The 24,074-nt window shown below is 33.9% G+C and overlaps 4 protein-coding genes across 4 annotated transcripts in view; all 4 read left to right on the plus strand.

Annotated features, from left to right (window-relative positions):
- Window positions 1-90: 90 nt before the first annotated feature.
- LOC112455468 (adenomatous polyposis coli homolog) lies at window positions 91-4,808 on the plus strand. Its single transcript, XM_025017404.1, has 9 exons — window positions 91-255; window positions 435-1,342; window positions 1,464-1,608; window positions 1,804-1,955; window positions 2,041-2,380; window positions 2,450-2,861; window positions 3,176-3,436; window positions 3,552-3,782; window positions 3,985-4,808. Exons 2-9 carry the CDS (start codon window positions 490-492, stop codon window positions 4,711-4,713), a joined length of 3,123 nt encoding a protein of 1,040 aa, XP_024873172.1. The 5' UTR covers window positions 91-255; window positions 435-489; the 3' UTR covers window positions 4,714-4,808.
- Window positions 4,809-5,658: 850 nt separating this feature from the next.
- On the plus strand, window positions 5,659-11,365 carry LOC112455457. Its single transcript, XM_025017372.1, has 4 exons — window positions 5,659-5,993; window positions 7,210-7,502; window positions 8,279-8,445; window positions 8,511-11,365. Exons 1-4 carry the CDS (start codon window positions 5,907-5,909, stop codon window positions 8,810-8,812), a joined length of 849 nt encoding a protein of 282 aa, XP_024873140.1. The 5' UTR covers window positions 5,659-5,906; the 3' UTR covers window positions 8,813-11,365.
- Window positions 11,366-11,752: 387 nt separating this feature from the next.
- On the plus strand, window positions 11,753-22,645 carry LOC112455456 (corticotropin-releasing factor-binding protein). Its single transcript, XM_025017371.1, has 7 exons — window positions 11,753-12,087; window positions 15,554-15,647; window positions 17,676-17,836; window positions 19,278-19,491; window positions 20,774-20,952; window positions 21,379-21,487; window positions 21,709-22,645. Exons 1-7 carry the CDS (start codon window positions 11,971-11,973, stop codon window positions 21,840-21,842), a joined length of 1,008 nt encoding a protein of 335 aa, XP_024873139.1. The 5' UTR covers window positions 11,753-11,970; the 3' UTR covers window positions 21,843-22,645.
- A 601-nt stretch (window positions 22,646-23,246) lies between these two features.
- LOC112455452 (protein YIF1B) overlaps window positions 23,247-24,074 on the plus strand; it is a 2,243-nt gene continuing 1,415 nt past the window's right edge. The window contains exons 1-2 of the mRNA XM_025017363.1: window positions 23,247-23,450; window positions 23,937-24,025. Of these exons, the coding sequence (XP_024873131.1) occupies window positions 23,420-23,450; window positions 23,937-24,025 (120 nt within the window). The 5' untranslated portion in view covers window positions 23,247-23,419. The remainder of the gene's footprint in view (window positions 23,451-23,936; window positions 24,026-24,074) is intronic.

Consider the following 24,074-nt stretch of genomic DNA (forward strand, 5'->3'; position numbering starts at 1 on the left):
TGGAGACTCGAGGAATGTTTCGCGTTTCGCGAACGCCACTGCGCGGGCGCGCAAAGAAAGAGAAACAAGAAAGAAACACGCCAGTCGCGCGTCGCGCCACTCGCCAGCGCCAGTCATTTATCCTCTGCCTCTCTAGCTCTCTCTTTATTTACTTTAGCTTCCTCAAGCATCTAAAGTGTGTACCTGAATCTGACATGAGAGACGCTCGGGCTATTTTTGTGGCATCTGTCCTGTTATGTGCTCATTTATAACAATGTACGCTTTTAACGTATAAACTTTTTAATGCAGAAAGGTGTTAGGAAAATTGAATGGAGAATGTCAATGGTTATAATATTGTTGTCGAAAATTCGATATCTTGTGACTTGTCACTCAATCGTTATGACGCTGCTAGTCGCAAAATGCTACAAGTTATCTTTGTGATCGCTTTCTTTTAGGAGACTCAACACGATGCATCTCGACTAGTCTCGCTGTTAGAGATCTGCCGCCAGTATGGACATGAATGGCGCGGAGACATACGACGAGGACGTGAACGATCAACCGGTCGATTATAGCAAGAAATATGTCGAGAGAAATGCTGTGCCGCAGAATCAACGCCTGGCCGATGAATCGCAAACGAGCCGCGTCGCGAAAGAGGAGTTCGACGAGCGCGACAACAAGGTGGACCTGTTTGGCGACTATGCGGAAACCGATCTTGATCAGCCTACGGATTATAGCCTGCGATACGCTGAGGACGACACTGACGAGGAGGAGAAGCAGAACAATGAGTACTTTGCTGGCAGCGAACAAGAAGATACCGTCAAGACTTATTGCACAGAGGGAACGCCATATGAGACTCCCTTTAACTTTTCCACAGCTACTTCCATGTCGGATCTTCGAGTTGAAGATATAAAAGAGAACGTACTTGTGAAGAAGGTGCCAAAAAAGACGAACCAAGTAGCCAGCAAGATATCCACGTCCTTTGTCGAACAGACCGAAGCTCTTACGTGCGACGAGCAAGATGGTCCACAAACGAAAGAGCTTGAAGAAGACAATTCAAAGGATACAGTGGTTCTTAATCCTGGACAAGTAACTCCAGAGAAGATAGTAAATTATTATGAAGAAGAAGAAACGTCTCGTGGCTTCTCGCGTGCCAATTCGCTTAGTTCTCTGAGTAGCGCGATGACTCCTCAGAATAATAGCACGGAAGTTATATTGAAAGAAGATTCACCTCCTCCTGTGAATAAGGAAGAGTTGGAAAATAATGATCACAGTGTGAGATTGAATAGCAATCAAATCGAGTTGTCATCGGTGAGCGATAATTCTTTTGAAAATAAGAATAGCCCACGTGTGTTAGACAAAGAAGGTTTGTATCCCTTATTAAATTAACAATAAAAATATATATAAAAGTACGTTTCTATATATAATTTTAACAAATGTGTATTAAGTATAATATGTTGGCACAACAAGATATCCATATATTACAGGAAAAATGGTGACATTTGGTGGCCAAGATTACTATGCAGAAGAAACTCCTTTAATGTTTTCACGCTGTAGTTCGCTTGGTTCGTTGAGTGGTTTTGAACAATATTCTATACATGACGATCGTAGTTCTGTGATCAGTGACTTTAGGTAAGTTTTATTTGAAAATGTAAAACTTACAGAAATCTAAAATACAAAATTTATATTAAACATTAATATTATAATTGTATTTTATTTTCAAGATTACTACTTCTCAGGAAATATTTTAAATCTTGTTTACTTAATACAATTTTAATTCTTCAATTGTACATAAAATAATGCCATTTTTATTTATTATTTCCTCAGCCGTAGAACCAGTGGTGTAGTCTCACCCAGTGAACTGCCTGATTCACCCACACAAACAGTTTTACCCAGTCCACGTAATCATAAAACTCAGAATGCAGAATTTATATCAAAAATACAAGAAGAAGCAGTAAGACCATCAGTCCGACATTTATGTAGGCAATACTATTAATCACCAATACGACGATGATGATAATAATAATAATATTAATATAAATTTAAATTTCATATCTGTTGCAGTATTTTCTAAACCGAATGTCACGAGAAATAGTGTTTTTGAAGATGACATTGCCACTTTCAAGGAAGAATCAACGCCAATTGAATTTTCGAGTGCAACCAGTCTAAGTTCTCTTACAATTGATGACGAAGTCAAAATACCTAATGACACCAAGACGTATTGCATAATGGAAGGAGTATTTGATACAAATGAGAAAGATGTTCATGTACTTGAAAAAGATATGCTTAATATGAAAATAAATAGTCCCGAGAACAACGTGAAAGAGGAACAAGTAAGTGACGGCGATGAAGATGACGAGGATATGTTGGCTGCTTGTATTAACATGGGAATGCAAACTAACAGGTAATATACTATAGAAAAAGAATTTATTAGATAATTTAAAATAAAATCTTTACAAATGTATTTACACAGATATAGACAGTCTCTGAACTCTCAGAAATCTGTACAATCAGAGTCAACGAACATCTTAGTGCCATATCAGAGAACGTCTATCCCAACCAGATTGGAATCACCCGCGACTCCAGTCAAGACACCTGTTGGTACTTCGAAGAATAGGACTGCAATGGAAATTGTTGCTTCAGACACCGTACATGTGTATTGTACGGAGGACACGCCCGCAGATATCTCTCCAGTGGGATCTCAATCCAATCTGTCTGCTCTCTCAATGCCAAGTGTACAGGAGGATGAGGAGAAGATTGTGTGTGAGCAAGACAAATCAGCCGAAATCAATTCCCACAGAAATGACTTGTTTGATGAAAATTCCAATCTTTCGGGCGAAGATGAGAAAATATTAGATGAATGTATTCAATCGGGCATACCTAAGGTATTAACTTTTTCAATTAGTTATTGTATTTTATATATTTACTTATTTTCAAGATGGGTTCCCTCCTACTACAATCTCATTTCACTTTTTTATCAGTCTTTTATAAACTAAAGCGTATATATAGAATTAGAGTCTCATTATAAATTATCTTTTTTCTTTTTACAATATTTAATCTAGCCATAGAATCTGCTCAAAAAATATCTCGCGTTGACATTTAAAGATATAATTTAAAAAGTGTCACGCGTGTGTATTATGTAACAGGTAAAAAAATCATCGTTGAAACTAACCTGTTTATCATAATTTTTATTTCATAGGCAAGACAGATAACTCCACCTCCAACAAATGGCATTCTGTTCGATAAAAAATCGGAAACATTATCGCATAAGTTTAACATATGCGGTACACCATCGTCTTCACCCGTTGATACAAATAATGGAAATAAAAACTCTATATTGAGTCCCAAATCACCAGGTAGTGCGTCATTGAGACATCCAGATGAATTTTCAGACGATAGCTTGAATCATTCAGACGATGATGCAATTTTGACGGAGTGTATACAGTCTGCAATGCCAAAGGTTATTGTTTTAGAACTGAAAAATTAATATTTGCATCCGTTTATACCGAATGTTCTATACTACATACAGTAATTAATTATTGATTATATTTTTTATCAGACTGTTTATTTTTTAGGCAAGGTTCAGATTATCACCGTCAATTGGTTCGCCGTTAGCACAAACAGCAGAAAATCCTACAACGATGAATATACAGCTGCCCTCCACTTCATCATTTTTTCAGCCAAGATACGTGGAGCAAAAGAAAAGTATAGCAAAGAAACTCTTACCTTTCGAAGACAATGTTGGACTTTCTGAAGAAGAAGAAGATATCATGTTAGCACAATGTATTAGGTCTGGTATGCCAAAAGTAAGTTATTTATGTATAAATAATAAGGTATACACAAAAGCATTTCTTGACAGATATTAAATAACGAATATATTAAAGACTACACTAAAAAAGAACACTTTTCTGTTTTACACTTGGGATATTCTATATCATACTTAGAATAAATGTTCTAATATTTGATATTGTATATATACACTGTATGATGATATAAATTAATTTTCAGGCATTAAATTCCATGCCGTCTGCAGCAATGACATCCACAGCCAAAAAATCCGAACCACCTTCGAAAGTTACAGGCAACTTTTCCAACCCTTCGGCTTCCTACTTTGCGAACAAGTCTCATTCTGCCAGGAATGCCGCGCTATATTCACCATCGTTGTATAAATCTGTGAATATCAACACGACGGATGTGCGTTTTGCCAGAAACGTATCCGGCAATTTTAACCACTTCCCCGGGAAAGCATCAAGCAGTAATATAGCACAGACCTCCGGTCAGACATTAAAAAATTGTGATAACGGTACGCGCGACAGGATAAACAACTCGCCGCATTGTGCTCGAAGGTCGCCGCTTCGTCGTACGGAAAGTCAAAACGGTAATTTCGTTGACAGTCTGTATATGCGATCTCGCGATGTGAAATGCGTGCCGATTTGTAACAGAATCCAAAATGACGACGATTACTCGTGCAAAAATCACAACACAGTGAAATCTAACACGGTGCCTTCGCGCCATAGTTCAGCAAGTTCCCTCAGTGAAGAAGGTTCGCTGATTTCCACGGAAGAATGGGCCTTACTAGAGTTATGCATCACGTCTGGTATGCCTAGAAACAAGTGTCGTGTTAAGGGAACTAAGCCTAATGAGAGTGCAATGTCTAACGTTCACGATGATTGCGAGTCAATACCAGAAGACAATTACTCGGTATGCAGTTACAATTCTTATATTTGTAAAACATAACATGTGCATATCACATGACAGAGGTTCTTTTTCTCTCTCTGTCTGGCAATTTGTATATATAATATTTTTAAAAGACTGAGTATTTTTGTATATTAATTAATAAAAGAATACTTGTGTGTATTTAGAATGTTTAATTAAAAATTCCTTTACAAATTAAATCAAATACAAATTAAACATGAAGTTTTTTGCTTAGCTCTAACATTTTGTAAATTATTTAAAACATGAAGAAATCAGCTCTTGCATTTTTTATATCGAACAGTTTAAAACATTTCATATGCCTGCATTCTTTGTTTAAGTTAATATTATGTATTTAGTTTTGATTATTTTAGATAATATTTAGAATTAATCGAATAAATCGCATTCTCAGAATCGTGATAAATAAGTTATTAATTATTTAATCTTGATCGTGATGAAAATGATTATTATTCGAGATATTATTAGCAGCAACTTAATTTATAATGAAAATTTTTATTTAAATGAATTAAGACTTGACCTTTTTTAGTGATCAATATATGTATGTCACATATTATATGTATTTACCACTTTAAATATGTATTGAGTTTATAATTTGAACTAAATTATATTCATAAATTTTAAACATGTAATATTATTGATAATTTGCTATTACGGTTGCAAATGAAAAATATACAGTTAAACCGGAAATTTTAACTTGGCTGCTTTTAATTGATCTAATATAAATTTCATTTATATGTCATTGTGTGCAGTGTGGCATTTTTTATATATTTTTGAGCAGTTGTCTTATTTTTCAAATTTATGGATTTCGGGATTTTGTGTATCCAACGTAGCAATGCAGAATTCAAACTGATCTAAAAAATTATGAATAGAAATGCTTAATCTTTTTTTATTTAGACATTGATCATTTTTAAATTGTCTACTTTTTTCGCAGAGTTTCTCTAAAACTTTCGTAAATATATTCGCAAGGGTAATTATCATTGAAATACTTTTTCTGCGACGGAAATCGATTAATTATATCCATCATCGGGAAGAAAATAGTAATATCCGGGTGATCATATAGTAGGCATTAACATAGTTTTTGCCAACGATTGCGGAGAATGGTCGGTCGAGCGTTAAGTCCGGCCGCCTTTTGACCGCTACCTTGATGCCCTTCGATGACTCGTAATGACTACCTGCACGGCATCATAGTCTATTTTCTGCACGTATAAGTGTACGCAATGCACTACCCGCACGACCGTCTTTCGCAGTGCACCGCGACGTGTCCGTTCGTGAAGAGGTCTCCGGAGGAGTGCAGATTTTTCCAGGTAAAGCTATCTATGGATATTTACGTGAATTTGGAGCGGTCTCAGTCTTTTCAGATTGTTCTTCTGAAAACTTTTTATCTACCATTTTTCTTAATTTGCTCGAGTACGTCACACATTTTTAATAGAATATAAAAATTCAATAAATAATATGTGATAAAAGATAAGTATGAGAAATTTCTTTTTAATTATTATTAGGTACCGGATTAATGATTAGGCAGATTAATTAATAATACTGTTAATTACAGAAATAAATGTAGAGAAAAATTAAAATTATATTTGTGTCAATTCAAAAATAATATTTTTGCAAAATACATTATTATAAGCAATTAAATGCCGTGAAAAATTTTTATGATAAATTTTTGATAGCAGAATGATTGAATTGTACATGCTTTCCATCACTTCCGAGTTTATATATATCTTTTTTTAAATGAAGTGCATATCTTTGTTGCTGTACTTTTATTTTGTCATTTAACAATTTACGCGCATATATTTAAGAAATCGAAGAAGAAAATAAGTAAAATATATAATAGTATTACTGACATAGATGAAATTGTCGACGGAATAAAAGATAAGAAAATAGGGGAAGAAAGTAGAACACGTGCAAACATCGTAAATGTTATTAATACTTCTTCTGATGGATTTTATTTGAATTTAAATATTTGTTTCAGAATATTTTTGAACTTGATTACAGTTTTGAAGTTGATATTGTTGATAACATTTTTTTGTTCATCAGATATTACTTACAAATAATCTCTATTTTCGAAAAACAAAAGAGATAATAAAAATCTTAAATACATATTTTTAATTTAAAGACAAAAGTACCTTTTCATGGTAGTAATGCAATTTCGGAAAACTTTTTTTTTTTTTTTAACTTTTTTTCTTCGATTCTGAACTTTTTAAATTTTGTTCGTTAAAGTAAATTTAGAAATATTTGTTCAGCATTCACATGAAACAGTGTCTCTTATTTTCTTCAAACTATATATGTATTCTTTTGCCAATTTTCACATTTTTGCTAAAAGAGGAATTTGAAATTGTTCACAGAATTTTTTTCTTTAGCTCGAAAAAAGTGTACAGTTTAAAACGAATAAAGTTAATTTTTAGTCAGGAACACCATGTAAAAAGAACAAAGAGAAAGAGAAGAAATGTAGCTAGAACTGCGTCACTAACCCACATTGATATCGTTGATCCTGAGAGGCTTGTATGCGTTTAAATACAGATGCACCCTCGTGCTTTCCATGTCCTTGCCCTCACACTGACTGCGGTCGTAAGGGCCGGCTGTGACGATAAAACAAAATGGTACTCTGGATTACGGTCCATAATCAAGAATTGCCCATCGCTGTCCCAGAATAGCTCCGACCAGGATGAATTATTGGATATTTTTAGAAAATGTGTGCAGCAGAGAGCTATCGACACCTTAGATACCCTCCTCGACGACGATGTTATTACGATATACGACGGAGTCGATTTAATACGACTTCGTCCAAACGATGAAAACAATACGGAGTATAAGTAAGTTGATTTTTATAATCTATAATTATCTAATTAAAGAGAGGAAGAGAAAGAGAGAACAAATAGGCGCAGTAGGGAAGTAGATCAGAAATAGAATTCTGCCCGATAAAGGTTCAAGGCTAAAGGTATGCGAATCAGGGAGATATTGTCAAGGGAGCTGGAATTTCATCGGAGCTTGCTGCAATAAATTAGTATGCATCGAAGTTTGCTACAGTAACATTGTAATTTGTTATATTAGAATTCGTTGAATTTCGCGGAAGAATGCGTTATCTACCGCGTGCTTAAAGTTCAGCCTTGTACTCAAAACTTTCAATTATCTTTGATAATAATGGAAAATATGAGAGAAGAGAGAAAAGCATCTATTATTATATGTATTTTCGGCACGCTTTTGCTTTTTCGAAATTACTTTTAGATATGGATATCATACATTAAGAAATACTACTTTATACAATTAACTACGTAAATAATAAGGGTTTGGAACAACAATACCGAGCGACATGAAGGAAATATTGCGTATGATTTTGTAATTATAGCTGGTAATGTCAATTTGCGGATGCAATTGCACGTAAAAATTTACGTATTTTTTTCGAAACTAATTTTGCGAAACGAATCCTAAAGAGATTGTAAAAAAAGAAATATTAAATCAATACGTACGACTGTTCTTCATTCGCAAAATTTATAATATTACGTTTAAATCGGCATATCGCGCATGTTGTTGCAAACTCTTCGAATAAAATTATATTTGCGATTAAAACACGCGCAGCGATTCTCGACAGAGATAATTTCGATGGGTCGGAAGAGGAGGACATCAGCTGGTCGGCGATCATTTGGAATCGAATGACACGCGTCCTACGGACTCACGCTTTCAAAATTGACGTCGATCATATATTTAATACAGCTGCTAAAGCATCCGCGCGAAATTCGGACAATAATGTCGTTCAAGGTGAGTCGTAACGTGGATTACAGCATAATAAACTGTGAAACTTAAAATTAATTTGCATCCCTTAGGTCGAAAACGCCAACGTCGTAGAAATTACATGTTCCCGTTGATGATGATGGGCCTGCTATTGATGGGTTCGATCCTAGTGCCGATGGGTTTTCAATTCCTCGCGGTGTTGGGCGGTAAGGCTCTGATTCTCGCCAAAATGGCCCTTATACTGTCTAGCATACAAGGCCTGAAAAAGATAGCCACCAGTGGCGTCAATTATGGATTATACCATCATGTCCCGGACGCTTGGCATGACAGGAGTCATCAGGTGTTTGAGGAAGAACATTATCCGGTATACTCCGGTATACCTCCGCGTCCTTAAGTCTTCGCCTTAGTTCTTAGTGGAACGTTTCAAGTACAAGTCATTTAGGAAAGTTCCAACGCGACGCGCATTGTACTTTCATCGATATAAATATAAGCGGCAAAACGAGACAGCACAATCGGGATTGTTTCCTGAAGTTGAATTATTCATGGCATTGCTCTTGAATTTTATTAATGATCACGTATAGCGATTTGCTGCTCTGTTTTTCCTTCGAGACGTTTTACTCATCGCCCTACATTTTACCGTAAGCTGTTTGATCATGCAAAGCGGTTTACAATTTTCATTTCGTCTTACGCTATTTATCATACAGCGTATAATAGAAAGGCGTACTCGAGTTATCCGCCGACAAACTTCGAAAACATCTTTGATCCAGTGAAATATTTTTCTCTTCTAAATTTTTTTTATATAGTCTCAATAAAACTCCATTTTCATAGATAATTGTTATTAATTGTATAAATTTATCATCACGCGCGCAAAGGATCGATATTTGAAAGTATTTACAAATTTGTAGATTTTTAGGTCGCCGGCACCCACATGTTGATTTATCTGCCGCGGTAGAATTGCAAATCGGCAATTGTATTACTGATAGACCCATAAATAGACTGTATTATTTGCAGTTTGTTCCCATCCTCGTGACCATCGTTTAATCGTAAACATGAGAGTCCGGTCTGTTTTGTTCTGACATACGAATCTCGCACGAGGATACAGTCTGTCATAAGAGCGTTGTCTACACATCTGATTGTGAAAAAAAAAGATCATTTTTTTTTCTAGGAATGCACGCACGCAAACGGCCACTTAAAGTGCCTCCGAGTACCGTGCGCATACGCATGTTTTAAAATAATAATTCTTTTTCGGATTTACATGGACGACGCTCAAAGTACAAATATCGCGACGCATCAATCATGGATAATAATATTAATAACTGATATCGTTTGATTGCACGAATTCTCTCGTCAGATGCCACGATAATTCTAATGGCAGATGGCAGTTATATAAATTGTATGTTAAACATTGGCATTCACGTTATAATCTACCGCAATTTGGTGACAATCGCATTTGGTGCGGTAAATTGTGCGGTTATTTATTCATCACGAATGTCGTCGGAGATACGTCGCATTTCGTAGTTAACTTCTATGGGAAAGCATGCTTACACAATGTCCATCATTTACATCTAAATAGATACCGTCAAGCAGAGCGATCGATTTTGACGTCTATAGACTATCTTGGTTCAATCGTGTATAAAAAAACCGAAGTCTGTATTGAGATATTGATCTTTGCTTCAGGGTTTAATTTATGTGTTTTTGCGTATAGAGGGTAAATCCATTAATAAATGAGAGATTATCAGTCTTGTGTCAATGCTTATTTCTGTGATTGTATAAAATAATATAATACATTATTACTCTATAAATTGATTTAACAGAATTTATTTCCGACGTGTATATTTCATGCGAGTTTTGATTGGTTTGAACATTTATCTATCAAGCACGGCTAGCGGCCGTCCGTTATATGTTACATAAGATTAATTGCATTTATACATTATTTTAACCAAGATCGCTATAAAGCGGCAAATGTTTACGCGACACAATATTTTCACGGTGCATGATTATTTACAGCTATAATATTCGCGGCGTATACTTGTTTAAAATATTAGTTTCGATCTTGCCTTGGGTCCTCATCGGTCACGTGATTATACGTTCATTACAATTATAACGGTTTTCGTCACGGACCTTGTTCGCATTCAATTACACTCCTAGCTCGAGCGTAAAGAAAACGTAATAATGCACCTTTTCTTAGTGTTTTCGTTACGGGGAAAATCATTTGTAAAGCTTACGGACTTTGCCATGAGCCACGACTGGGCGACGACTCCTCGCCACCATCATCGATCTCGATTACGACTTTGAAATTAAAGCCGGACGAGATAATGTCGGGACAAAAGAGAGAGATATAATATATATATATATATATCTAGGGTAAAGTGCGCTAATCGAGCGATATCGTTTAACGTCCATCTTGCTGACAGAATGACGCGCACATCCTGTATTCCTGCCGGGTGCTCTGACTACATACTTTGACATGCGCATGCTGCATGCACACACGCGTGCATGATGACGAACATCGTTGTAAACATTAATAACGAAGAACATTTAAAATGTCAACCCGTTCTCTCTCCAACGATACGATATATAGCTGTTGACGCGGAACGCTGCGAGCTGCGATAGTGATTTTCGCATCTGCAAAAGAATCTGTCGATAATTCTTGTTGTCCCTTTGACATTCGCTTGCGATACGCGCAAAGCTTAGATACATCGAAATATGCATCATAAATTTCGATAATCAATGATACAGCAAATACAAATTTGTTGAGGTTTGAAATAAAAAAAGAGAAAGAAAGAAGAAGTTTGTGCATCTCGGATTATTAATTTATTATACTTATTATTGTATTTAAATTGTATTATTAAATCTTCTATCACACTGATCAAGAGAATGAAAAAATTTTCCTCCTGAAACTCTCTCTCGAAGACGGTCTTAAGAAAAAATGTTCAAGTACCGTTATGTATACTACTAACGAATTTGTAAAGAACGGACATTCTCTTCTGGGGCAGTAAAATTTTTAATGAAATATCGATTTTCTAAAAAGTTGTTTCATATAAAAATGTCATATATATTTTATATATATATATATATAAATGACGAAAACGCTCGAGTGGAACACTTTTGTCCTCCTGGAGCGGACAAAGCGCACATTATATTCCTGTCTCCAAATTCACCGTGTAAAGAGCGTCGTGGAGCGCGTAACAATGAGGCTCGGGGCTCGAGGGTTGCGCGCAGCTAGGACGAAAAGGCTGGCGAGAGTGGCGAGGAGGCTGTGCGAGGTGCGGACCGTGCGGTCTAGCCGCTATAAGAGGGACGCCGTGCGTCGCGACGCCATCAGAACACCTGCCGCGCTCGACCCGAGCTCGCCGCAACCCACAACCCGCAACCCCCACGATCTCTCGTGCCGCCACTTCGATCTCTCCCCAACGATCGAAAGGCGAGGGAGGCCGATCCAGCCAATCCAACCGATCCAGCCGCGAGGGAGAAGCTCTCCAGTTCTTACTCGGCTCGCGTTGTCGCCTGTTTCCGTCTCTTCCTGATCTCGCCGCTCGCCGTCAGTGAGAGATGTTCTCCAAGTCGATTTCAACCTCGATCCTCCTGGTTATCATCATTGTCGTCGTCGTTGGTGCAACGTTTCACGTTGCGAAAGCAGCAATCGGCAACGATCACCGTCAGCAACAGGTAAATGCATCGCTTGAATATATCATTTGCTTGTAGATTAAAGTGTGTAATATCTTGAAGAAACTTGATTAAAATATTGAAATTTAAGATACAACATATATAAAATGAAACATGTATAAACCATATAATTTGAAGCAATATATTCTTGAAAATACTATTAGAAGATGTAAAATTGAAAATGCAATTATACGCGAGGTGTTAATCCGAATAATCGTAATACTGTAACGAAAAGAGATTAACAATATTTTTAATAAGAGATGAGATATAATTGGAATTTACAAATCATTTTTTAACACTTATCAAGCTGTATATTAGTACTTAGTTGAAAAATTTTATATATGATAATTACTATCCATATATTACTATCGAAAAATATTTTAATATTATCTTTATTTGCGTGTCACACAAACAAGTAGACGATTATTCATCTTGATTGTACTATGTTACAATTTTCATGACTTTTATTGCGTCCGGTTAATTCTTGAATTAACAATGATTGAATTAAGGATAACAGGCAAGATAATTGTGATTAGAATAAATGTGATATTGAAGTATCTCTAAATGAGAATAAATTGCGATGTTTTTAAACTATTAAAACGATATCTTTATTTATGTATGCACGGCAAGCAGTGATTAAAAAATGACAATTAGATTAAATGAAATATTGTGATTTACTTGAGTGTATTGTAATTATCTTGATTAAAAAGTTTCTTTAATAATTTATATTAACAAGATCTCTCAAAATCTCTACACATACACTTATGATTTAATTATTTTCCGTTTTTATTTCTTTTCTTTTATAAAAAGAAACTGATTCGAAGAAATAATTTATTTAAGAATTTTAGCGTAACAAACTTGGTGAAAATAAAATTACTTTTGCAAGAGACCACGGTATACCGCGCGCGCGTAGGCTCCTTCCGCAATTAAAAAACTCTTTCTTAATTAAGAAAATGAATTTCTTAATTATCTTAGATTTTGCTATATTTTTCTGCTACTATTCGACAATCGATCAATAACTCAAATGTTTATAGCTATAGATAAATGCAAAAATATATTTAATATATGATATTTATGTGGTATTTATATATACAATATATGTACTAATAAACTTCAATAAAATTAAAGATATATTTAATAATATATAAAAATAATCATTAAAGAATTAATTATTTTTTAATATAAAGAATAGCGTTAAATTAAGAATATGAGAGATTTAAATCAAAATTCAATACAAGTGAATCGTATTATAAAATAAATTAAAGGATAAAAAGAGAGTTTCGAGACCTAAGAGGGTTTAGGAACTTTCTAATTGTACTACAAGTGACGTCATTTGCTAACTTATAATGAGTTTTGATTCTCTACTTAGAAGTGAGTCACTCTTAGCTAGTTAGTTAAGGTTTGGACTTCTTTTCACTCTTGCAGAAGGAGACAGAAATAAGCAACATCAAGGTACCGTGTCACAAAGACGAAAGCTTAATTAGCTCAACTTTATTACAGCGTTTTATAATATAGGTAAAGCTGTATCTTTTGCGCGTTTTCATTATAATTTTTACAGAAAAGAAGTCACACGAGCGAGAGAATTTTTTTAATCTAAATTATTTTGCTGTTCGATTATATAATTTCTATGACGAAAAGATATAGAACTGTATACTTATATTGATGTTAGCTAAAAACAGAAATGAGAGAATGAAATTGAACTTACGTGTTTTAATCTAACGTGCATGACGCTTTATTTTATAGCGACATCAATTCCTTGTGTATCCAAAGAGGGTTAAAAGGAACGAACGAAAACTCCGAACTACCCTATATTACGGTACCGGGGACCTCGTGTGTCACATTAACGATGTGCGATAATTATCTTAGGTACCGCGTTCGATAAACGCGCCCGTATTGCGATTCGCACCAGGGCCATCATTCAGACACAAGACTTGGGCAATTACTCTCGAAACAGGTTTATCTGGCAGGTGGGGACGCGGTATTCGTAGCGGCTCCCACATCCGCTAGCGACAGTCGAGAAATAATGTTAATTAAATAACGGATTTTTCGTTTCGCACACGCGCGAAGCGGGGCACACCGCGCGGTGGAAAATGCAATTTGCGCGATTTTTGCCCCGCGGCGCGAAATAACAAATGCGCATTGTGCATACGAACGAAACGCAACAACGAGAAATGCTGTACGAGCTATCCCGTTCAAGTCGTAACGCCGCTATCCGCGACCGTTCCTTTTATCGGTGGACTTTTTAACCGGATTTTTTTGTATCTGCAATGTGGTCACATAAAAGCGCGGTTTAGATTCTCGTAGTTATTTTTTATAGAGCGATGATCAGCATAATTCTCCGATCTGACAACAAACAGGCGAGTGTGAAACTAACAGAAACGAGATAGTGTAGAGAATTATATAAAAACAAGATTCTTTGTATTATAAAACAAACGGGTTTCGATTGACTTTTTCAAGTATTATTATTCAAACATGTTTAGTGGATTTAATTGAACGGAAATTTATTTGCATTTTCAAGCAAATATTGCGTTACATAATGCTCGTATCGTGTCACGTTTTAATTGTGTGTTTGTTAGCAGTAATAACATTTGATTCGAGCCAAAGTTTATTATTACGGATATTTACTAAGTACTTTGTAATCACGCAATTATTATTCATTCATCGATTTAAAAATCATAATAAAAGATTCCACCTCAGACAATAAAAGCAACATGATCGATTGCACTGTGAAGTAATATAAAAGCATATAAACTTGCTCGAATGCTTAATGCGAAGAAGGGCAAGGAAAACGAATATAGATTAGACCTCGACAAACTTCGACCGTTATATTACGCGTGAAACTTTCTGTATATTGAGTTGCCAAAGAGGAAATATCAAGTTTTCTCAATACACAATAAGTCCTTCATTCTCTATTTATAAACAAATGGTGTTACGATAAAATGCGTCTAACTGAAATTGCTTTATTGTGCTAGAGTTATCATCATGGCACGTACATGTATTTTTAAAGAATATTTTCACTCGAAGCGCAATTGCTAAATTAAAATTGTTGAACATGTAGAAGAATCACAAACAGACGATTTTATATTGCATGCTATGTACTCTTACTATATATACTATTTACATTTACAAATAAAATATATCCTATACAAACGTGGAATGTGTGAGATGGAATAAGCTGCGTGTTGCACGTATCGCAAAGATTGAGATTAATTAGACCGATGTCGGCGTTATAACATTACTATTAGCAATATTGACGCGTCAAATTTTTAATAATCGTTCATACACGCACGAGCGTGAAGAAATACAAATGACAATCCATTTTTCAATTTCCATAAAACTTCTTCAGCACTTCGTTGGCTGCCTAACGTTGTGCACACGGGATTTTAAACAAAAATATTTGTTAAATCGATTAACTTGACAATTTGTGTGTGTCTGCTGTGTCTTGCATAATATATTTTTTTTTTTTCAGATAACGAATGAAGCAGTTGCCAATATCTTGAGTTATGAATCGGGAGGAAAGGCTTCATTCGAGGTACCGCGTGAACATTATCGGCCGATTACAGGTAAGCGCGAACAATGTGATTGTAAATAATATATTATGTTGTAACATATAAATAATATTTTAAATAGATTACTTTTATTTCTTTTTTTCGCGTATTTTATTACTTTAATTGTTATATATTATAAAAGTTTGGGAAAAATAATGTTATTTTTCGCTGTGTAGAAATGGATCGCATTAAAGTAATGGTTCACCTAAACTGACTATTTGAAATATTACATCTACATAATCTTTGCGTTGTAATCCTACATCATGCCATGTGTGTTTAAACAGATGCTTGCGTATACCCGATAACAGATGATTACTATCGATGCTCAACTAACACTGCAACGGCGACGCTTGCTTGTAATTGAAACTTGTAGCAATATTTGCCAGTAATTTACCACTAGTGTCGTAAGTTTGCGGACAGGATAATCTAAAACAGAAAAAAAATTGTTCTTTAATTTGGAAGATTGAAAGAATGTCTGTTCGCGTTGCACTCTCAAGACCCACCTTTTTACTTGTTACTTGTTAATTCCATTATCGAAAGTTTTTAGTTATTTATCCATTTATTTATTAATTAAAAGTTTATTATGCAAAGTCACGTAATTTCTTTTTCTGCTGCTAATTGCTTAAAAATAATTTATACATACAAAAGAATAACTATTTTCCGATCTTTTATTATTCTCGCTTTCTGGTTTTCGTGGTTCGAAAGAAATATGCAAACAATATACAAGTTGACAGCTCGTATAGTTTCTGTGTATATAATATGTTTAAGCACAGTATAAGTGTGTAAAAGTGTGTTTTGATATATTTCTCTGTAGCAGTAGATTTAATAAAAAAATAATTTTAAAAAGCGATTCTGTTTTTAAATGCGTATATAAAAATTATTTCCACCATTCAATTTTGCCTTTTAAAAATCTGTTTCTGAAATATTTCTTAATTGGATATTATACACTGAAAATAAATTTTCTACATTTTAGTAAATATTAGTTTGCATACAACTGTGACTCCATTTACTAAAATGGAGAAAATTTTCCTTTTTATTAGTATATGTGTAATTCACGAAGATAAAATATACTAATAAAAGGAAAATTTTCTCTATTTTAGTAAATGGGGTCACAGTTGTATGCAAACGAATATTTACTAAAATGCAGAAAATTTTTCTTCTCAATATATACAAATGTAACATATAATTCCATTTAATAAGCTACTCAATTTCCATTTTAAAATAAGCTTCTTGTAACCACGTTAATCCACGTTATAAGATGCTTAAAAGTAGTTATGCATGTGATCCAAGTGTTTTGGTGCTTTGCGACGAAAGCGTATCGTAAGCTTCGTAATTGAGGCGTTTGATACGGTAATCACGTTATTGCACAAAATCGCGTTAATGGATGGACCACGCAGTTTCCGCAACAGTAACCGAACTAGTAAATAATTTCCGCACATTGAGTATTACACAATAACCGTGTAATCACATTCCGAATGCGATTAAAACCCAACGGAAATTTAAATCAGATTTTATCTAAGCAAAAACTAAAATTATACTTTTAATCTAACGTTTAATGACTTCTTTATCTTTCGCATTTAGCGTGATTACATTTTATAAAACAAGCCACGTTCGCACATTTACTTTTTTTTACCGTATCATTTTAACATGCAAATATTTGTTACCTTTATCAATAAATTTTGAAATATTACAGCGTATTTATACAGAGATAAAATAGTATAAGAAAATTTATAGACACCTTGCATAAAGATGTACATATTATACATATATAAAATTCTTTAAGTATTTAATTATTGAGACATATTCTTAGATATAAAATATAGAAGTTATATGTTAAAAAGACTTAAAGCTCTCACTGTTTTATTTTATAAAATATTGATTATGATAATTTACAAAATGTGTGTACGTGTATAGTAGGTAACATTAATATAGAAATATACAGAAATCAGATCACGAGATAAAAATAATTGCAAAAACTTTGTACGTTGAAAAACATTTGCAGGAAGTAATGATTGAAATTATATCGTTGATGTTCTGTTACAGACTGTATGTTTGTTACCTCAGAAAGTGGACCATTCTCTTATATATCGCCGACCGATGATGACAACGTTTGTGGAATATACTTTTTGACCGATCCAGATCGCGTAGTAGAAATACATTTCCATAGCTTCGACGTTCCTTGCGATCACCGTGGACTTTTAGCAGTACGTAATCATTAATTATTACTAAGAATATTAATTTTTAATCCAAAATTTTATTTTAAAAAATATTGGATTAATATTTTTTTATCTAAATATTATAAGATTAAAATATTTTATTTTATATAATCATTCCAGTAGTACTTTACAATTATGTATAATAAAAATATAATTTTACTGCTTTGTGATAGCAATCGAAACGAAACAATAACAAATAAAAATAGCAAATTACAGTTTGTTTCCAAATAAATCACAAAATAAAAACACGTTTTGTAGGGTAATAAACTTATTTCACAGAATTATTTCAAAAAGCAGACATATATCTTGTAATCGTACGCCAGAATTTGTTATTTAAGCAAATGTTTATGTTTAAGAAATATTTGCAGAATATTAATACAAAATAATATAATATGTTTAAACAAAGTAAATTTTTCAGAATCACTGACAAAGTAATAGCAAGCAGAAGTTTATTAATTAGAAAAATTGTAACATTCTTGCAAATGTCATAAATAAGTCTTGAATCTTTCCAAGAAAGTAGAACAGAGGGAAATATATAATACATTATCCCGCAAAGCGCAGATCTCTCTACTGCGAAATTGCAGTAGGTTGCTCGTCAACGGCAACAATAAGCGAAATCGTGAAAGCTATTTAAAAGAAACAACGTCAACAATGTCGTAAACGAATTGTTGCAGGGCACGTGCCAGGACAAAAATCGAATCGCGAAGTTTCCCCCCTTCCGACTCTCACCCCGGTTCTCCCTGTTGCTATTAATGGAAAACTCCTGTAGGGTAAACCCGGATAATCCTACGATAGCAGCACATGTCATGTGCCGCGAATGCACAGAAGTCAATATACTACGAGAAGAAAGCTTTTAATAGTATCAGAAGCGAATTTTGTTCGTCACGTTTTCGCGAAATGTAATTTAAATCCTAACACGGATGAAATTGTAACTCGAATTCTATAATGTGGTTTTTGACGATTTCTTTTTTCTGTAATATTTCTTATTGGATGTGTCGTGCAACATTTAATACTATATAGCGTCTTCCCTTAAAAATAGTTCTTGCATATAATTTTTATAATTCCTCTGTAGTATAATTATAATATATATAACTATAAAGATTTCTGTGTAAACTGAAATTATATCATATGCACTTTACAAAATTCTACACCGCAATATTAATAATTGGCATAATATTTATTTTACTACATTTTGCGACTTTAATATTAATCATAAAAAATTGTATATGATGCTTTTATAATATTTACAAGTACCTATATATTTATGAAGATAAAGAAAATAAAATAGATTTGACCATAGCTTTACTTAAATATTTTATATGTAAAACAAAATTAGTAAATTGAAAAACGCGCTCTTATTTGAACGATCAAGTGATAACGTTTGATGATAAGAAGGTATATAAGTCTTTAATTACTCGTTATTTAAAAGGTAATCGATGGCTGGGAATTGAACGGCGAAATATTTCCGAGCGAGAGCGACCACTCATTATCGATGAAGGAGAGAACGAGCGAATTCTGCGGTAAGAACAGATGGTACAGGAGGACTTTTACAAGTTCGCAAAATGCTGCACTCCTCCAATATAGAATACCTCTACGTGGAAAGGGCTTTGTCGTATCCGCAAGATATCCAAAAAATCCAAGACGTAAGTATTATTGCTCGAACATGACATAAATTTTGGAAAAAAAGCTTAACTTAACTTTTTTTGACTTTTTTATACAAATGTTAGATATATATATATATATATATATATATATATATATATATATCACAAATATATATATATTTTTTTTATATAATATATATATATATATATATATATATATATATATATATGTCTCTATAAAAGAATATAATCTACAGTTTTCTTACATTTTTAAACAAATGTAAAAATAAAAAAGAAAAGAAAGATCATCAAATGATTAATAGAATATAAGGATTTCGTTACACGAGATGTTACTTTTATGTTTGTTTGCATTTTATTTAGATTACATTAATTAGATTACTAATTATATCTTAATAATTGAGCCTTTATACAATATAAAATAACATTTTATTTTTAGCGTTGAATTAAAATAAAATGTATTATTTCTAATAATATAAATTTTCCAATAATTTCTTTCAATTGACAGTATTTAATTCTATATTGAGTATAATACATTAATAATTCTGAACTTCCTACGATTAACGAAAGTCGGATATGTATCATTAAAATTCGGAATAATGAACGTTGGAAAATCGATGTTACCTGTTCTACATGAAATGGTCATAATGCATTAACATTGCAAATCCACAGCCATTCATCGTTTTAGTCTTGTAATTCGATTACATCATACAAGTACAGGCTTCACGCTATTCTAAACTTGAATATTGTCTCAACGTCCTAGATATCCTATAGATCAGACTCTGATTAGATCCACCTAATCCATTTCATCCATTTCTGCGACAGATGAACCAGACGTAAATTAGAACGCTCGTAAATGAGAACGTGTCAGGTCTAATTCTAGGAAACGGGATGTCTTCCATCATACTTCCTTTTTAAGTAAAGATAGAGAAGAATGACACGAGAAAATATAACGGTTTAATAAAAGCTATATTTTTTTATGAACCAGTTTACTTCCGCAAACAAATATTTAGGCTGCGTTCAAGGAACTTGCTATTAGCGCTATTGCGTCATTCTATCCTTGTTTTACACCTAATGAGTGATAAAGATAGAATGACGCAATAGCGCTAATATAGCAAGTTCTATACGAACGCACCCTTAGGTAGAAAAACAAGTGTGACTACTTACGAAGAATGAATTAATATATTGACAGGAACGCGCGAAAGTATTATTAAAAGTTAAATAACAAATACAAACTATTTTCAGCTGATTCTGATTGAACGCGTACTTTAGACTTTTGTGTTTTCTTTTTTTTGCTTTTCAGCCTGCAATGTCTTGTCGGTCAGCACGACTGATCCATTCACGCTTCGCAATTATGGCAGACGGATTAATTGCACCCTCGTGGCAGTGTATCCTGGTGCCGTACGAATAATTGCCCTCGGAATCGGCGGTAGCAGCTCGCATGGTGTCGTTCACACAAGCGAAACCGGCACTTTACGCAAAGTACGTTGTAAAATCTTTTTCTTTACGTCACGATCCATAATCGTTGTCCTCTTACGCCTAAACATTAATATGTTTCATATAGTGAAATTAAGACAGTTATGTCGCTGAAATCACGATTTTTTATTTATTTATACTATATATGAAATTCAAAAATCGAGTTTAATGATAATCCAACCATCATGATTGATTAGTCTGCATGGAATTAAGAATTCTTATCCGCTTTCTATTTAAAATAACCAAGCTTTATTTCAAAAATTGGTCTTTTCATCTCAAAAAGGATCTTTCAATTGGAGATAAAAAAGAATAAACTTTTTTCACGAGAGTCAAACTGTTTTTTATATCGAAAAACTTTTATGCGCTTTTTCGTTATGGCTATTTTTGTTTCGATATACAATATTTATTGGGATGTAATCGGTTTATTTTCAGTGCGATGTGAGGAGTCCGCGGGATCGAGTGCAGATTGGAGGCAGCCACGGTTTCGATACGACGAAACTCGACGTAATTGACTCCTTCTGCGGCATTGATTCCAAACCCGGTAATGAATCTTTCATGCACGGAATCAACGAGTCACAATTTAAAGTGCTGACTCGCTGAATAGAGCGACGTTATAATTTCATTCATATGACATTCATATGTCGTCATTTTTGCAACTTGTATAAATTCATGTGCTTATACGTATATATGATATGAAGAATACTGCAATGTATACATATAGAATATTTTGCCTACAATAAAAAATAAATGTTTTGATTTCAGATATAAAGGAGCTCGTAGCGTACGACATAACAGCGGTACGACTATTATCGAGCGGTTACTACGATAACTCGGTGACGGTGGCAATAAGTCCAATTGTAGACGGCAGTCTATTGGATTCCGCTTCCGGTCTTTAAAGCGACTGCTTTCGAACAATCTCGTCATCGTACGTCCGCCGCACTCGCTACTCGCTACGCGTCTGTTCTCGACGCTTAATATCTTCGTTGCGGACGCAACGCCAACATTGGTTGTGTAAAACATAGCGTATCCCTCCGATAGTTTGCAGATTATTTATGTATTTGTGTTACACATGCTAGAAGACAGCGTAGAATATCACATATATATGTGAACGAGAGCTGAAGATGAATTCTGTCAAAGACTGATTATTCCAATTATTCTCTTCTCGTGTTCTTCTACTATAATCTACTTCATCAACGTCATTATTCATATATTTCGTGATATTTCTCATTATAATTTTTCATAAAAGATATTTATCTTACTGCTATGTCTAATTATCATTAAGCATTTAACATTTACTAAAGTGTTAAACAAACCCACATATAAAACTTTTATTAATGCAGATATAAATCTATATATATTCAACATTTCATTTTATATTAAATCATAACATCTTTGAAATGCAGCATTTTACTTACTTTATAATTATAACTTCTACATTAATTAATATTAATAAAAATGTAATTGTTTTATTTCATGACTAAAAGTGAACGTGTTTTAAATGAAACAAATATGATGTGAAACGACAGACATGACATTGCAGCTTAATATGTATATTTGTATTTATTTAAGTTAATAAATAGTCGAAAGTAGATATATTTATCGCTTAATAAATGTTCTCAACCGTTAAGAACGATGATATTATATGTACGACACAGCGGCTTAAAAAAAATATATAATAAATTTGTGTTAATTGCATTAATTTGACAAACGGTAGTGTATTTTGTATAAAAAATTTAAGCGTAGAGATAATAAATTAAATTAACCGGATATCGAAATGTGATCTAAAAACATTAAGTTTAAAATATTTTTTATCAACAATTATGTGCATAAGTACAAGAAGAAATACGACAGATTTGAAGACGTCTACGTTCGGACAAACCTGACGGTGATGACGGTGACAAACCTGGCACTCAAACTGAAGCTGTAGCGGAGAATTAATCGATGGTGATGGTGATGTAATTTGTATTATTCTTATTGTTGATTGTTAATTAATAAAATTCTCATTGAGTACTATTTGTGTTGACACGTCGGCCAACGGTATATACATACGTACACCAACACAAATACATACATACACGTACAGCACGATGAATTTACCAAAAACAGTCTGGTCTTCACTCGATGTTTGACATGCGTTCGATATCCAATAGGAGATTAGAATCTCCTAGGGATTTTAGTAGATGCCGCTTTTGTTCCTAGAAAACAAATCTTTCTATTGAACCCCGCTCGTCTCGTCGTCGCGGACGTCGCGGTGTGATTGGTGTGAATCTCGTAGTAAAATATTCCATAAATGACGATCAGACGTCAGTCAGACAGAAAGAGCGAAACATGGCGACGTGGTGTAGCGACTGTAGCGCAAATTGTTTTTAATTTCATCATTTACAAGTAATCGGTGTCTAAACGCAGCAAGACTCCAGCTTACTGTGCCGAATAGCTGAGGAAGCATCCAGAACGTGATATAAATCGTAGAAATATGAATTACAATCATTCGAACGCACGCCGAGGTGAGCGTAATAACCTACGAATGGCAGATGTGAAAACTTGCTCCATGTTTTCCGTGTACATTTACGTGTGTTTGATCATCGATATTTACGATATCCTATAACCTTTTCTTATAGAAACGATGTAGCGCGGAATAGCTTGGTTGCATGGGTTAGTTTTAACGAGTAATATCGGTTTACGTGTAATAGGTCTGTTCTTTACAGCTGCACTACGAAGAATACTTTCTGTACTTAAAAAGAAATAGGCATATAATTAGAAGGAAATAAAAAACGAGGAAAATACTAAAAGTTCAGCTGCAAAGAACAGAGAAATAATTCCTGTATTTCAAACAGCACATGGATAAAATTTATTAGCTTTGTCATCGTCCAGTCTAATGTAATAAGAATAAGAATGTTAATTTTATTATCACTGTCAAATAGCGTATGATTAAACTAATTTTATTGTCGTTGCTTTCATTTTATATAAATATAAATTGTTCATCTCGACAGGGAAACCAAAGAGATTATTAGATCCGTCAGCTGGCTTGTCCGCGCCAGCTCCTCCAATGGCACAACATCCATATATGTATAACCAACAGGTAAATTTTATAAAATGTATACTATGATTATATTTAGTTTCATTGGCTG

The sequence above is a fragment of the Temnothorax curvispinosus genome, unplaced genomic scaffold (assembly GCF_003070985.1).
Source record: "Temnothorax curvispinosus isolate PA1 unplaced genomic scaffold, ASM307098v1 QBEX01006096.1, whole genome shotgun sequence".
NCBI lineage: Eukaryota > Metazoa > Arthropoda > Insecta > Hymenoptera > Formicidae > Temnothorax > Temnothorax curvispinosus.

Coding starts and splice junctions, on each gene's coding strand:
- LOC112455468 (XM_025017404.1), top strand. CDS start 490: ATGGACATGAATGGCGCGGAGACATACGACGAGGACGTGAACGATCAA. Junction 1,956..2,040: donor ACCATCAGTCCGACATTTAT/GTAGGCAATACT, acceptor TATCTGTTGCAG/TATTTTCTAAACCGAATGTC. Junction 3,437..3,551: donor TACAGTCTGCAATGCCAAAG/GTTATTGTTTTA, acceptor TTTATTTTTTAG/GCAAGGTTCAGATTATCACC.
- LOC112455457 (XM_025017372.1), top strand. CDS start 5,907: ATGCACTACCCGCACGACCGTCTTTCGCAGTGCACCGCGACGTGTCCG. Junction 5,994..7,209: donor AGGAGTGCAGATTTTTCCAG/GTAAAGCTATCT, acceptor GTTTAAATACAG/ATGCACCCTCGTGCTTTCCA. Junction 8,446..8,510: donor GGACAATAATGTCGTTCAAG/GTGAGTCGTAAC, acceptor TGCATCCCTTAG/GTCGAAAACGCCAACGTCGT.
- LOC112455456 (XM_025017371.1), top strand. CDS start 11,971: ATGTTCTCCAAGTCGATTTCAACCTCGATCCTCCTGGTTATCATCATT. Junction 15,648..17,675: donor ACATTATCGGCCGATTACAG/GTAAGCGCGAAC, acceptor GTTCTGTTACAG/ACTGTATGTTTGTTACCTCA. Junction 19,492..20,773: donor ATATCCAAAAAATCCAAGAC/GTAAGTATTATT, acceptor TTTGCTTTTCAG/CCTGCAATGTCTTGTCGGTC.